General features: G+C 38.3%; 1 protein-coding gene across 1 annotated transcript in view; it reads left to right on the top strand.

The window, feature by feature from the left end:
• Positions 1-14,243, top strand: part of myo3a (myosin IIIA) — a 77,966-nt gene that overhangs the window by 12,225 nt on the left and 51,498 nt on the right. Inside the window, exons 4-5 of the mRNA XM_079863830.1 lie at positions 8,451-8,555; positions 8,659-8,758. Of these exons, the coding sequence (XP_079719956.1) occupies positions 8,451-8,555; positions 8,659-8,758 (205 nt within the window). The remainder of the gene's footprint in view (positions 1-8,450; positions 8,556-8,658; positions 8,759-14,243) is intronic.

Below are 14,243 nucleotides of genomic sequence, written 5' to 3' on the forward strand. Positions count from 1 at the left end.
GTCGTTCAGACAAAAGAGGTGTTTTTTTCTTGAAAGGTGTGAGGGCCACACACACACACTATAGCTCAGAGAAAGCTACTGATTTGATCATTTGCAGCACTTGATGAAAAATTCTATTAAAATAAAATATATTTAAGGTCAGAAGCTCCAGGTGTGTTACTAGCAAGTAACTAGTAAACTGTTTTGAGAACTTGAGAGTGGATATCTGCAAATCAAAGGTTTAGCTTGGTTTTTTAAAGCCCATGTTAAAACTTTGAAAGGCATTAGCCATGCTGGCAGTGGGAGGATGGCTGAATTAGTCTCGAGTCTTTTCATCCGTAGCCTATGTGAGGAATTATGTTGATGACTCGTCAGTAGATGACATTAATAGCATGTTCACCACCGCCTGAGGTAATCCAGAGTGATATGGTCTAAAAATAAAATAATAGGAAGAAATTAAAACAAAAAGGACTGATGATTTTGTCATGTCATTCCAAACCCATATGGCTTTCTTTCTTCTGTGGAGCACAAAAAGAGATGAATGTTCATGCTCATGTTTTCCAAACAATTAAAGTGAATGGGAGCCCAAAAAATAACCATAAAAAATAGTCCATACAACTCATGCACTAAATTCCCAGTCTTCTGAACCATAGCTTTATGTAAAGAATGGGCTAAAATTGAGCAGCAAGAAGGTCCCCGAACAACACTACGCTATAGTGTATATACCATAGACTGAAAAAAAATATGGACGACGACGTAGTGTCCGTGACGTCACCTGTAGGTTTCTGAAGAGTATTTTTGAGGAGGAGCCGGTCGGCACCATCTTTAGTAAAACACTTTGGGTCACGTTATGGTGAAAAACACTGAGGAGGGCAACCCACACCATACATGACTAAAACTCTTTTTATTGAAATCTATTATGAGTTCAGTATTCATCTCCATTGAGTATACACCTTTCAGATGACTCTTCACAAAAACACAACTTATTTCTTAAAGTGCCCTTTATGCTTTTTTCAAATATTACCTTTCATGTAGTGTGTAGTATAGCTGTTTATGGATTTAAAGGGTCTGCAAAGTTTTAAAGATCAGCATATACAACAAATAATGTTATTCTCTCCTTTAAGAAAGAATACATTTTGAACTGCCGTTAGCAATTCCAGTCTCACTTCCTGTTGCAAACCTATGTAACAATGTAACAAATTTCCATAATGCCAGCCTATGGTCTTCATTGGCTGCCGCGAACAACGTCTATTTTCACTCGCCCTCAAACACTGTAGTTGTAGCTGAAGCCTGGAAGAGTTTGGTTTGTGTCGAGAAGATGCTGTTTTCAGCACTACGAATCCACTTTACGTACACTTCCAAGGGATGAGGACTCGTGCTGGAATTGAAAGGGGGGAAAAACGGATGCCATTGTTACTGTTTTTATCACTTTGAGCACAAGCGCTGAGAAAGTCTCCGCTGAAATTCTGATATGGAAATTGCCGTTTCTTTCCCGTCATGCGCTGTAAGCGGTAGACCAATCACAACAGACTGAACCGCCTGACCAATCAGAGCAGAGTTGGCTCGCGGAAAGGAGGAGTTTAGACTTAGGGCCCTATCATACACCTGGCTCAATGCGGCGCCAGACGCGATGCAAGTGTTTTTTGCTAGTTTTTTGCTAGACTGCGCCATTGACCAACTGAAACCTGGTCCAATGGTGCAAGATTTTTTTGTTATTTAAAGAGTGCGTTAGTAATATGCGCCTATAAGCGGGTCCACAACACGCGTACACTATGCTTATTATACACAGGGAATAAGTATTAAAAATAAAAGGATTACAGTGTAAAAGATATAATATTGTGTACATATGAAGAGATCAGATGCAAAAGCCTCTAAGTGCCATCTGAAATTTTCTCCTAGAATGATCATTTTTATAAAGCTCGTATATTTAAGTTCAGTAATTTCACTTAAATGACAATTAATAGGTCATTTGCATTGCCATTTAAGTGACATTATTGAACTTAAATATATGAGCTTGATAAAAATGATCATTCTTATTTCAGATGGCACTTAGAGGCTTTTGCATCTGAACTCTTCATATAGATATGGTGGAATCCGGCTTGTCCCATAAATGGTCTGCTTGCGCACTTTAACCTCGCGCACGAGCAGATTCCTCGCTAGAGAAGCATTCGGTTTTTCCGCTTGCAAATTCCGCCATGTAAGTAGCGAATCCGCCATGGCGCGAGCACAACTGACTTTTAAAGGGAATGGGAGATGAGACTCTGATTGGTTTATTGCACGTTATGCCTAAAACACACCCATTACTCATTAAGAGATTAGGGACAACCCTTAAGGACCATGCGCTGGGAACGCCGACCATTTTTCTCTTCGTTAAACTAGCAAAATTGGATTCAGACACGCCCTAAGTGCTCCTGCGCCGTGCGTTTTAGACCATGTGCTTAGATAGTTTTCCCTACAGAAAATATCAGTATGAACATTCTAATCAACAACTGACGGAGATTTGAGGTATAACTTTCACAACTTTACTGAATAAACCTGAACCTAAACCTGAAACCTTGACGTTAATGTTGCAGTACTTGAAGGAAGTGTTTAGTAAAACATTCAAGTTGCTCTCTGTCAGATAAATGTCTAACTCTCTCTGTCTGTCTGTGTCACAGTGAAATTTAATGATGGCAGATGATCTCTGGCTGAGGTGGCCATGACGTAATGAGGTCAGCTTTGCTCTTTAGTCTTCACTGTACTAGTTCAACAGTAAGAACTGAGATTCAGAAGAACGTTGGTTGATTTATCAGTGCTGGCATTATTGTTTCTTCTACATCTACAGTTGTGAACATTGTTAATGATTGTTTTACGTGTAATACATTATTTATTAGCTGGTCAAAATAGTACAAAGAAGACTAGGAGTGTGTATTAAAAATCTAAGTAAATGTCAGTTTTCCACATTGACTTTAAAGGTCCTTTAAGGGTTTCTTGTATTGAACAATCTGATTACCAATTACGTTCAGTCACTGTATCAGCAACTCAACTGAAGCACGTTTGCTAGCTCCTCTGTGGTCGACACTGAAGTGTTTACTGTAGCTATAAATGAAACGGGCTGCTTCCTGCAGTTAGCTCAATTAACTTTGGTAAATGGTAGTGAAACATGAAGGTGTGCTACAATGCCACAGTCCCCCGTGGCACAGTAATAATGAGATTTCAAAATGGGCCCTAAAGCTGTGGGAATTTTTCACTTCACATCCACTAACATACCTTGTTGTTCAAGTGTCCACATTTCACCTTTACTGCTCAACCCAATGACAAATGACCCTTTCAGCCCACCACTTATCAAGCTTGGACGTCCAGAACAAGTTAAACTGAATGCTATGCTGCCCTTTTTGAGAGGGGTTATGGAAGAAAATAGTCAGGAAACACAGATAAACAACATTTAATAATTTCTAAATTTATTGTAACCATGGTTTCCTGTGAAGGGGAAACGAGACACTGCGTCATGAGGTTGACGCTATGGGCACAGCGTGACACATCTCCTAAACTTTGACTTTTTAACTTTTTTTTCACTCTTAATGTCCTTGCACAACGAGTCCAAAATTTTCGTATGCGTTTTTTCATATTCGTCTTTCGGTGGCTCTGAATTGTCAAAACAAAACTACTGATACGAAAAACTCAGAACATCAAATCCGATCCGAATTTATTTATGACGGATGAAAGTTTCGGAGACAGTGTGTAAATGTGATTGACACAACGTGAGGGCATATTTATTTTTTTGTAGGTCCGAAAATTTCGGACGAGAATTTCGGACTCAGGGCCCTATCTTGCACCCAGCGCAATTGACTTTGTACACCGACGCATGTATCATTCCTATTTTGCACCCGCGCAAAGCTCGCTTTTCCCTCCACAGAAGCACGTCGCTAAACTAGGGAATGAACTTGCGCTCCCTGGGCGGTTCAGCGCAAAAAAGGAGGCGTGTTCCGGCGCAAACGTTCCTTCATGCTATTTTGCAGGTTTAGAAAACAATTGCGCCACTAACCAGGAAAAAATAGTTTAAAGTCAGTGGCGCGTTGCGCATGTTATTCATAAGCTATTTTAAGGGCGCATGCTTGGCCATAATCAATGTGGCGTGTGCACAACGCGCATACACTTTGATTCTCTCATCTATACAGAAGCAGCAGTTTTCATTTTTGCAAATCATACATTATTACGATAGATAGATAGATAGATAGATAGATAGATAGATAGATAGATAGATAGATAGATAGATAGATATAGACAATTTATTATAAAAGCATAGGCTACATCTAGCTTACACATTTACCCAAATTATCATACTCCTTTTTAACCGAAGTTAATTTGGGTGGGTTTCTCCATCCCCAACGTCCCTGACGAGAGCGTTGCTCTCCTTGGCTGTGAACCGCTCCTGGCAAATTCGCCGTTATGATAGGAATCCGCTTTAGAACAAGCGCGCCTGCTCTTAAAGGGAATGTGAGATGACGCTCTGATTGGTTTATTTCACGTTACGCCCAAACCACACCTATGAATAATGAAGCTCTTCAGACCAACCCATTTTAGATTTGCGCCTGGCGCAAGAGTAATTTATCCCGCCGGGAAAATAGCAACAGCGCCAAGACCCGCCCACAAAGTTACTTGCGCTTTGCGCTTTGACACTTGCGTTTCAGATCGTTAAAATAGGGCCCTCAGTGTGCAAGAACCTTTAGCCACTAATACAGAGATCACGCACAGACCAACAAGCGGCTTCCTGAAGACAAAGAAGCTGATGACAATCTAGACACACATTAGTACTCTACTCGTGCCTGTAATGCCACCTGACTGCGGTAGCCCATCAAAATAGGCATGTAACACACGTTTCAGTCAACGGCTCACAAGTAGTGTTCCCATAGCGTCAACTCCATAATGCAGTGGAAAGTTCCACTTTGAAATAGAACTCGTTTTTGTCTTCCACTGCGGTGCTTTTCAGTAGTTTTTCTTGTGCTAGAGAGACTGTTTGACCGCTGCACTCACATCTCATGTCTTTTGCATCATCTTGCTCACTACACTGCGTTCTAAAACACGGAGCTCAAGTTAAAAGAAGTTATAATTTAACAAAAAAAAAAAAAACATGCTCTTTTTATTGCACTGCGTTTTGTGTTTTAACTCTTTCTCCGCCAGCATTTTTTTTTTAAATTGCCAGCCACCACCAGCATTTTTTTAAAATCATTTTCACAAAAATGTTGCATGAATGTTGTATTAATATCTTAAAGGGGTGGTTCGGGATTTTTGACATCGGACCTTATTTTTAAGTCAGCCTGGTTGTTATTCATCAGTGGAGACATTTAAAAAAAAAAATTATCCAGTCCTTATATTTGGATAGTTAGCCGATGCTAGGCTAGCGCGAGTCAAGGGTAGATGTTAGCCAGCCATTAAAAACCGTTTTACCCACTCCACAGTGCACCAAACGCAAATCAATTATAACACTAGACTATCGATGCAAATGTCCGTTGAGAGAATAATGTTAGAAATCAAACTTACCTTTCATCACATTGCATTAGTTATAATTTGTTCCCTGTAATCATAAGCCTTGTCTACAGCAGCAGCGGAGTGATATTGATTACCTAGGCAACCGAGTGAGCCGGTACACACATGTACTGCACACACTGTAGTGCGCTTCTTTTCTGTGTTTACTTTTTGCCGCATTACTAACTGGAGCAAAGTAAAATTCCGCAGCTGCTGAGAAACTAGTTCCTTTGGGATCATTGAGATGAAAGGTAAGTTTGATTTCTAACATTATTCTCTCAACGTACATTTGCATCGATAGTCTAGTGTTATAATTGATTTGCGTTTGGTGCACTGTGGAGTGGTAAAACGGTTTTTAATGGCTGGCTAACATCTACCCTTGACTCGCGCTAGCCTAGCATCGGCTAACTATCCAAATATAAGGACTGGATAATTTTTTTTAAAAAATGTCTCCACTGATGAATAACAACCAGGCTGACTTAAAAATGAGGCCCGATGTCAAAAATCCCGAACCACCCCTTTAACATGCAATATATCAAAAGAAAGAACAGACCATCGAGTCCATCATCAACACTCCCAAAGCTTCACAGTCCTATAGCTCGTCCTGGGTCGACGTTTCATTCAGTAACATTAGGCAGTTTTGATTTATGTAGTTTAATGTTGATGATCACGTTATTTTACATGCGCATAGCATTTCATATGCTATCGCCTGTTTCTGCTTCTTCTTCTGCTGTGCTTTGATCAGGCGATTTAGTACTCTTTCAAAAGATGTGTAATAGCGCCCCCTACCGTATAACAGTGAAAACGCGCAGAGCTGGAAATTTCCTTCAATGGTGGGGAAAGAGTTTAAATGCAAAAAACACATTTTGTGTGAATGGCCACTAAGTTTTACATTTTGGCAAGTAAATATCTGCAGGTCTGTACTATAGACATGAATGATGCCTCAAATTGTGCAGCTCATTGGAGTTCTATTACCAAAAAAAAAAAAAGAAATGGCTTCAAAGCTGTTTTCCCCTCGCAGACAATAAAACTTAAAATCAAGGAGATTTGGCTCTGTTGACTTGAGTCACTCAGTACCTAGAAACAACCCATATAGGAATGTGTAAAACCTCTCAAAACACTAGCAACACCCTGCCAACAACACTTACTTTTCAGAAAATGTAGAAATGCAGCTATTTTTGTATTTCTGGTGGCACAGAAATGACACAATTTAGCTTTACATAATTGTCCGTTCTGCAGATGTTTGAGCTTTATGCATAATCAGGGAAATCAAGCCCCTCCACCCACTCATCTGAACTCCTTGGGATGCCTCTTGGAAATAGAAGTAAATGTATTTGAAAATGTAAATGCTCTCTCGGGACATAAAGTGATGTGAGTCATTGATGTTCTCTTTGAAGTGTTCAGTGTTCTGCTAAAAGGCTGGATCAAGCAGAATCTTTTCAAAGGATTTGTAATTGGATGCATTAGTAACGTTAGGGCCAATTTGCTGTTTTTCTTTATTGGTTAGACATGTTTTTTTCTTGAACTACAAGGTGCACATCACTGCTTCTGTATTTGTATTTCTTCCATCAAAATAAAAGGGAATAGATTTTGGGATATTGTGAATAAGAGTCTGTCAGAGCATTCATACAAGCATTTTGTCCCATTACAATAGCAGCGGGTCGAAGACAGCCGTGTTTGCCTTTGGTCGATTTAAATGGCTCTAAATAAGAGGGTATTGTTGTTGCCTTGGCAACATGCTAGACAATTTTATGTAATTTCAAGAGGGCTTGCCTGGCAAAAAAAAAAAAAGAACAATTTTCACCTCCGTGTCCTCTGACTGAAGGCAAACTGTTAGCATTGATCATAGCCACAGCATCAAGCCAGTTAGTTTTACAGGATGTTGTTGCTACAAAAATAATGTGTTAGATTTTGTAAAGCAATGGAAATTGGCATTTTAAACATGCTTCCCTGGACTATTTAAGACCTCTCTGAACATTATTACAACAGCTGCAACCTTATTATATTTCCTACTGTTAACTTCACCATTTCCATGAGGAATCTATTATTTGACCCGTTCGGTCTGATTGATGAAAAGAAAAAAGCAGTACTTTAGTGTTCAATCAGAAAATGATTAATTTGAATGTAATGTTTGATTTCTATAAGTGACTGTAGGCTTTTTAAAAGCAAGTGTTCTTTAGAAAGTGTGTTTCACCTTTTAAAGATATATTTATTTATTTATTTGGTTGTTTATTTATTTATTTACAGAAACAGTTTGTATTACCATATAACATGTTGCTCGTTTGCATACAAAATGTGTTTTATTTATTTATTTACTAAACAATAACAATTGATTTGTGTATTCATTTGTTTGCAGCTGTGTAAAATGACAAAAGCATAACAAAATGACTTAACTAAACTTAAATAAAAAGTAAAAAAAATAAATAATAATAATAATAATTCCAAATATTGATAAATACTACAAAAAATACTAAAATAACACTGATGTATATTGGATTTTTTACAGAAAATATGAAAATAGCCCATCCAGTGTGAGTCTTTATTTATTTGTTTGTTTGTTTGTTTATTTATTTATTATCTTGCTTTCTATGTTTGAATATATATTTTTTTAATTTAATTATTTTAATTCATTCATTTTATTTTTATAGCTGCATGTGTAAAATTATCAAAGCACATAAAGAAATTGCTAAATCTTAACTAAAATAAAATATAAAAATAAAAGTTGATTCAAAATATTATTGAGTACTAAAGTAATACTGTACTACAATAATACTAAAAACATGGGTGTATAATGGATAATATGTGTCATCCAGTCTGAGTCTGAATTAAGAATCTTTATTTATTTATTTATTTTATTTATTTATTTAACCAGAAACCGGTTGTACTGCCATATATAACTGCCATATATAACATGTTTGCATATAAATGTGTTCTTTAAATGAATGAATGTATTTATGTGTTTGCAGCTGTGTAATGGAGGGTCTGTCACAGATCTGGCTAAAGGTTTGCTGAAAAGAGGAGACCGCGTGGAGGAACCCATCATAGCCTTCATCCTACATGAAGCTATCATGGTAAAACTCAAAAACCAACCTGATTCCTCTATGTTTTAAAATGCACCTTTTCAGTGAGCCGTTTCACTGCTTGGCTCTGTAACATTCGCTCGTGTCTCTGAAGGGTCTCCAGCATTTGCACATCAATAAGACCATCCATCGAGACGTCAAGGGCAACAACATCCTGCTCACCACAGAAGGAGGAATCAAGCTGGTTGACTTTGGTGAGGAAGTTGTTCTTTTATTGAGAAGTGACTGCTGGCAGTGAAAGAGAAAGCCTGAATGATTGAGTGTGTGTTTGTGTGCAAGTGAGAGACCGATAGCTTGATCAACCTTGTTTTATACACGGGTCAAAGCCATTACTTGTGAGCGTTTCAATGCTAATTGAATAGCACTTATTTCTTCTCATCAAAAGCAGTGCATTTACATGTACGCTGTTGATGGATGTCTAACACACTTGCATTAAAGCCCCTGACTGTCATGTCATTGGGACAGAGGATATTGTCTGCTTTCAGTTACTAATGATTTTGCTTTTAGCTTTCCTTGACCAAATGAAGCTCTCTCAAACAGAGTGAGTTAAAACAGAGATGTATGATTTGATTGGAATCATACAGGACTCCAGGTTCCAGAATCAATTCACTGAGGGTGCTTCTGAAATTAGTGAGGGTTCTCTAGTAAAGTGCAGATGTAAGCAATGACTCCACCATGACAAGAATAGCAATGTACAGTGAGACATTTACAAGATTATTTGGAAGTCATGACTTATACAAATAGTTAGAATAGAATTTCAAAAATATTGATATGAAAATCTATTAGTCTGCATTAACATTGCTTAATGTGTATCTATTTTGACATTTTTGTCTCTTGCTATGGTTATTACTATTTCAATCATTGGAATTTTAAGAGCGAATAACGCAATTATATGTGAAACTTTCGAAACTGCAGCGTGTAACTGTCCTCTTAGCAGCATGAAAAACAAAACGTTTATGCAAATTCTGAACGAATTATAGGCTATAGCATAGAAAGTGTGCAAGGCTTGTTCCCTTTATAATTGCTAAAAAGCTGTCACTCATCTCAGTTTATCGCGATCTCACAAAGTTCTGTGATAATAAATGTTGTCTACACTGCACAATGAATCTCTTTCTTACTTTGTGTCTACACTTTGTTAATGAGAGGATAAGACAGCATGCAGAACTTGGCACTGAAAAAAACTCTGGCGATTCTGACTAAAATAAACACACGTGATTGGCCACTGTGTTCAAGAGATCAACAAACATGTCTGTGATTGGCTACATTGCTCACCGTTGCAAAAGCATGTTGTAAATAGAAACATTTGTCGTTCTTCAGAGCTCAAACACAAATACGCACTGGAGCGTTTGTCAAATCTGTTTCATCAATATGATATTATCAACTGAGGGTGCTGTTGCTTTCATTTGAAGGTGCTTAAAATACATAAAAATTAATTGGTTATTCTGTATTTTCGCAAAAATGAAACTTGTTCCAATTAAAACCAGCTCTTGAATCCCAAGCAAAAATACAATAGTGAAACAGACCATTCCCGAATGCCTCTTTTCATTCCGTTGGGGAAACGTGTGGCCTTTTTTTCGGGCTGTAAGTGAAGCATTTTTAATAGCCTGAATAGCCATATGCGAGAGCTTATAAACCTTTAGAAAGCCAGTAAAGGCTTTTCCTCGGAATAAACAGCCAATCGTAGGCTTTTGTGATGTCGCACAGACTAGCGTTTGCTATGCTCCACATATTCCCTTCACCCCCTTCACTATTAATTTCCAGCCTAAAATCCACTTTAAATGTAATCTCTTCTTGTTATTCTCTTGGCGCATTTAGCCCCTGAGAGGAGATATTTACCCCCCCCCCCCCCCGCCCCCCACCCCCTGCCCCCTGCCCCCTCCCCCCTCCCAAAGCCCCCTCCTACGCGTATCAGTCCCAGAGCAGAGGCACATAAAGCCCATAATTAGTCGACTGCATCCGAGGGATGCGGGAGATAACGGGACATCCTCCTCTTTTTAGGGAGGGGTTGGGGGATGGGCATATGGATAGAGAGAGGAGAGGTGGAGTGAGTGCCGTGGAGACAGAAAGACAGAAAAGCCAGAGTGTGATAGAGTGATGACTCATGCAAGAAAATCCAAACTGCTGTAGCAAAGTAGCTGTCAGCAGGATGAGCTTTTTATCAGAGTTTTTCAAGGACAAGGACTGAACTCCTCAGTGACATCACAGAAATGTGACCAATAGAAGTCCATCGGCATATAGTGAGTTGCTGCGTCACAGTTTACCTACTCATACTACACCCTAAAAGTATAAACTCATTTTGTGAAGAAAAGGTACATACTAACTAAGTGTTTAGCAGAATAGCATAGGCAAGCCTTGGGACATACTACTTACTATATACTTCATAATTGTGTCTTTAACAGATCGCTCTGTTGCTTAGTTACGTGCGTCCTGTCACCATTTAAACTGCCTTGTCAATCATTTCATTTCATTTGATTCATGTAATGCAAGTCAATGGCTCCCATCACTTTGAGAGTCAAAAAAACAAAAACATATACAGTACATGCTAAACAAAATTGCATAAAAATAGTGCTTACACAGCAATGCTTTTACAATGAAAGCTTATGTCAAGGCATTGTTAAATATGAAAATATTGTGGTTCTGAATCAGTGGTAAAAAATTGCCAACCATGATCATATCACTGAATAGCGGTCGCTTCCTACAGTGCCCTTTAAGGGCATGCAGAGTTTGTCCAATGGCTTAAAGGTCATTATTTCTGACTTAATTCATGATGGTTGCCTCCAAAATTCAAGTAATTTGAAACCAACTTTTAAGTATTATTTTTATATGTATTTTTTCTCTAGTTTTTCTGTGTAAAAATTCCTCACAGTTTCAGCATCCTCTTTAAGCCATTTCTTTCAAAATATATGGTTTTCAAATCTGCATAATTTAACATGAAGTATTTACATAAGCAGTGCATGCAGAGGGGCTGATTAGTGTTAACGTAACCACATAAATGCAAAAGGGTAATGTGGCATTAGTGCATGACTCAGAGAGATGTTTTTGAAAGGTCTGTAACACTTTAAAGGCCTTATGAAAAATCTTACATTTCTTGCTTTTAGTTGAGGCCATATATGTTAGTGTACTTCTAAAGGTGAACAAAATAAACTTTTAACAGATATACTCATTTAAAATGTACAGCCTTTCTCTTGAACCAAAAATATTGATGGCATATTCTCCCTCACAGTGTTTTATACAAATGATGGCACCATAAAAAATTTCACAATCCTTCATTAGTCTCTGTTTTGAGCTGTAAGTAAATAAAGCATAAAACATGTTAGCTGACAGAGGAAAATACATTTGGCGCATACATTTGCAAAATGAGATTAGTATGTTTCCTGCTAAAATGATTACGTTAGAATACACTGCTTCTTTTGAATGGCCATAAAGAATAGATGCAAAAAATATATATTTTTTACTTCATAATGATGTAGTTGGCAGAAAAGGCAGGAAAGAAAGTCATGATTATCAAACCATGGAGTGGTTGATGTCATGATATAAACAAATCCAGCAGCCATATCACCCTGTAGCTCAAGACTGGTTGCCCAATGTCAGAGCTGAGCCTGGTCAGTACCTGGATGGGAGACCTCCTGGGAAAACTAGGTTGCGGCTGGAAGAGGTGTTAGGGAGGCCTGTAGGGGGCGCTCACCCTGTGGTGTGTGTGGGTCCTAACGCCCCAGTATGGTGATGGGGACACTGTACTGTCAAAAAGCACCGTCCTTCGGGTGAGACGTTAAACCGAGGTCCTGACTCTCTGTGGTCATTAAAAATCCCAGGATGTCCTTCGGAAAAAAAGAGTAGGGGTTTAACCCCGGCATCCTGGCCAAATTTGCCCATTGGCCTCTGTCCATCATGGCCTCCTAATCATCCCCATATACTGATTGGCTTCATCACCACTCCTCTGTACCAATAAGCTTGTGTGTGGTGGGCGTTCTGGCGCAATATGGCTGCCGTCACATCATCCAGGTGGATGCTGCACATTGGTGGTGTTTGAGGAGATTCCCCCTTCCATGTAAAGCGCTTTGAGTACCCAGAAAATGCGCTATATAAATGTAACAAATTATTATTATTATTAAATCATTCACAATTTGTGTATTATTTATTTAAGCTTAATAACCAAATCGTCTACACTCATTTCAGACAGGGCTTGAAGGACGCTGCACTCATATGGAGTAGATCAATCACACTTTGTGCTAAGCTAGCTAACAAGACTCATAAACATAAACGAATGAATGCCATCTTTTTTATACCAATTATATCTTAAAATATGATATAAAAATACACAATCTTCCATTTACCAGATTTATTTCAGATTTATTTACTTCCATTTATTATGTTGTCAGCATCTAGCTTGTTAGCTTATGTTATCAAAGGGTGAAAAAGCCTTTCAATATGGCTAATTCAGCAAAAAGGTACGAGAGGTGGTGTTATGTTTTGAATATAGTCACGTAATGTTGCTAGGCTCAACATGCAGTGTAAACCACTTCAGCTATGACTATATTCATAATACAGAACATCCTTGAGGGCCTTGTTTTTTTCACACTAAAATCACTATTGATTTGTTTCTTGTGGCTATACTATTAAAACGGTGAGCGTTTTAACGCTTACAAATGAGCCCCATTCACTTACATTGCAACCAGATTTTTAGGATTTTTTTTTACAGAAAAGGAGAGATAAAAGATCATTAAAGTCACAATGAGAAACAAGTAGTGACCAATTTTTTTCTTCCATATTACAACATTCAAGTAAATCGAATTATTGAAAAAAAAAAAAGTAGGGCGGGACTTGGTTCTATCCATTGGTTGTTCATAGAATGGAGGTGGTTTTGAATGAGAGTTTGCAGTCGATTGTGAGTAAAAGGCCGGGTTTAAAGGTAGGGCAGGCAATGTTTTTCATAAACTCTTTTTGTTATACTGTTTGAAACTCTCTTCACATCCTAATATCAATCAATAATCGAAGTGGTCTAAAAATATATATATATATTAGTACATAAGTACATATATCTTCTGTGGAAATCTCAGGACCAAAAAATGTTTGTGCAATCATTGCATTGAAGTCAACGAAAAAGAAAAAGAAAATAACTTATGCTGCGTTCACGTGTCATAATTACCGTAATTAAGAGATGGCAACCTGTGATGTTCTACTCTGAGCTGTTCACATCTAGCCTGACTTCGTCATACTCATATTCTAGTCAGAATGTGAGTCTGATACCGCTCCATAGAGATTTGATTATGGGGCGTGTCTCAACCGAACCAGGAAAAAAAAAAACTCTGCACTCAATTGGATAGACCTACAACCAATCAGAGCAACGGAGTAAATGACGCATGTTCTTCATTCATATTTTCAACCAACAAAATGTCGCGGCTCTCTGTTCCTCTTTTAAAATGAATGCGCTGTGGATATCTTCTATAACAGACGCGATGGCGGAATCTACACATGATGTTTCATAAACAAAGTTCGGGAGGAGCACGTACAAATAATCAATCCAATATCAACTTGTCATCAAACAATACCATGTCTAACGTTACCCTATATCAGCATGAGGAAGCATATTCACTCTGTCAACTTACCTAACACTCCTTGACAGTTTTTCAGCATCCCTCCACCACCCCGAATCCTCACTCTTGTCTTGTTCTCTCACAA

Source organism: Squalius cephalus (genome assembly GCF_949319135.1).
Source record: "Squalius cephalus genome assembly, chromosome: 25".
Lineage (NCBI taxonomy): Eukaryota > Metazoa > Chordata > Actinopteri > Cypriniformes > Leuciscidae > Squalius > Squalius cephalus.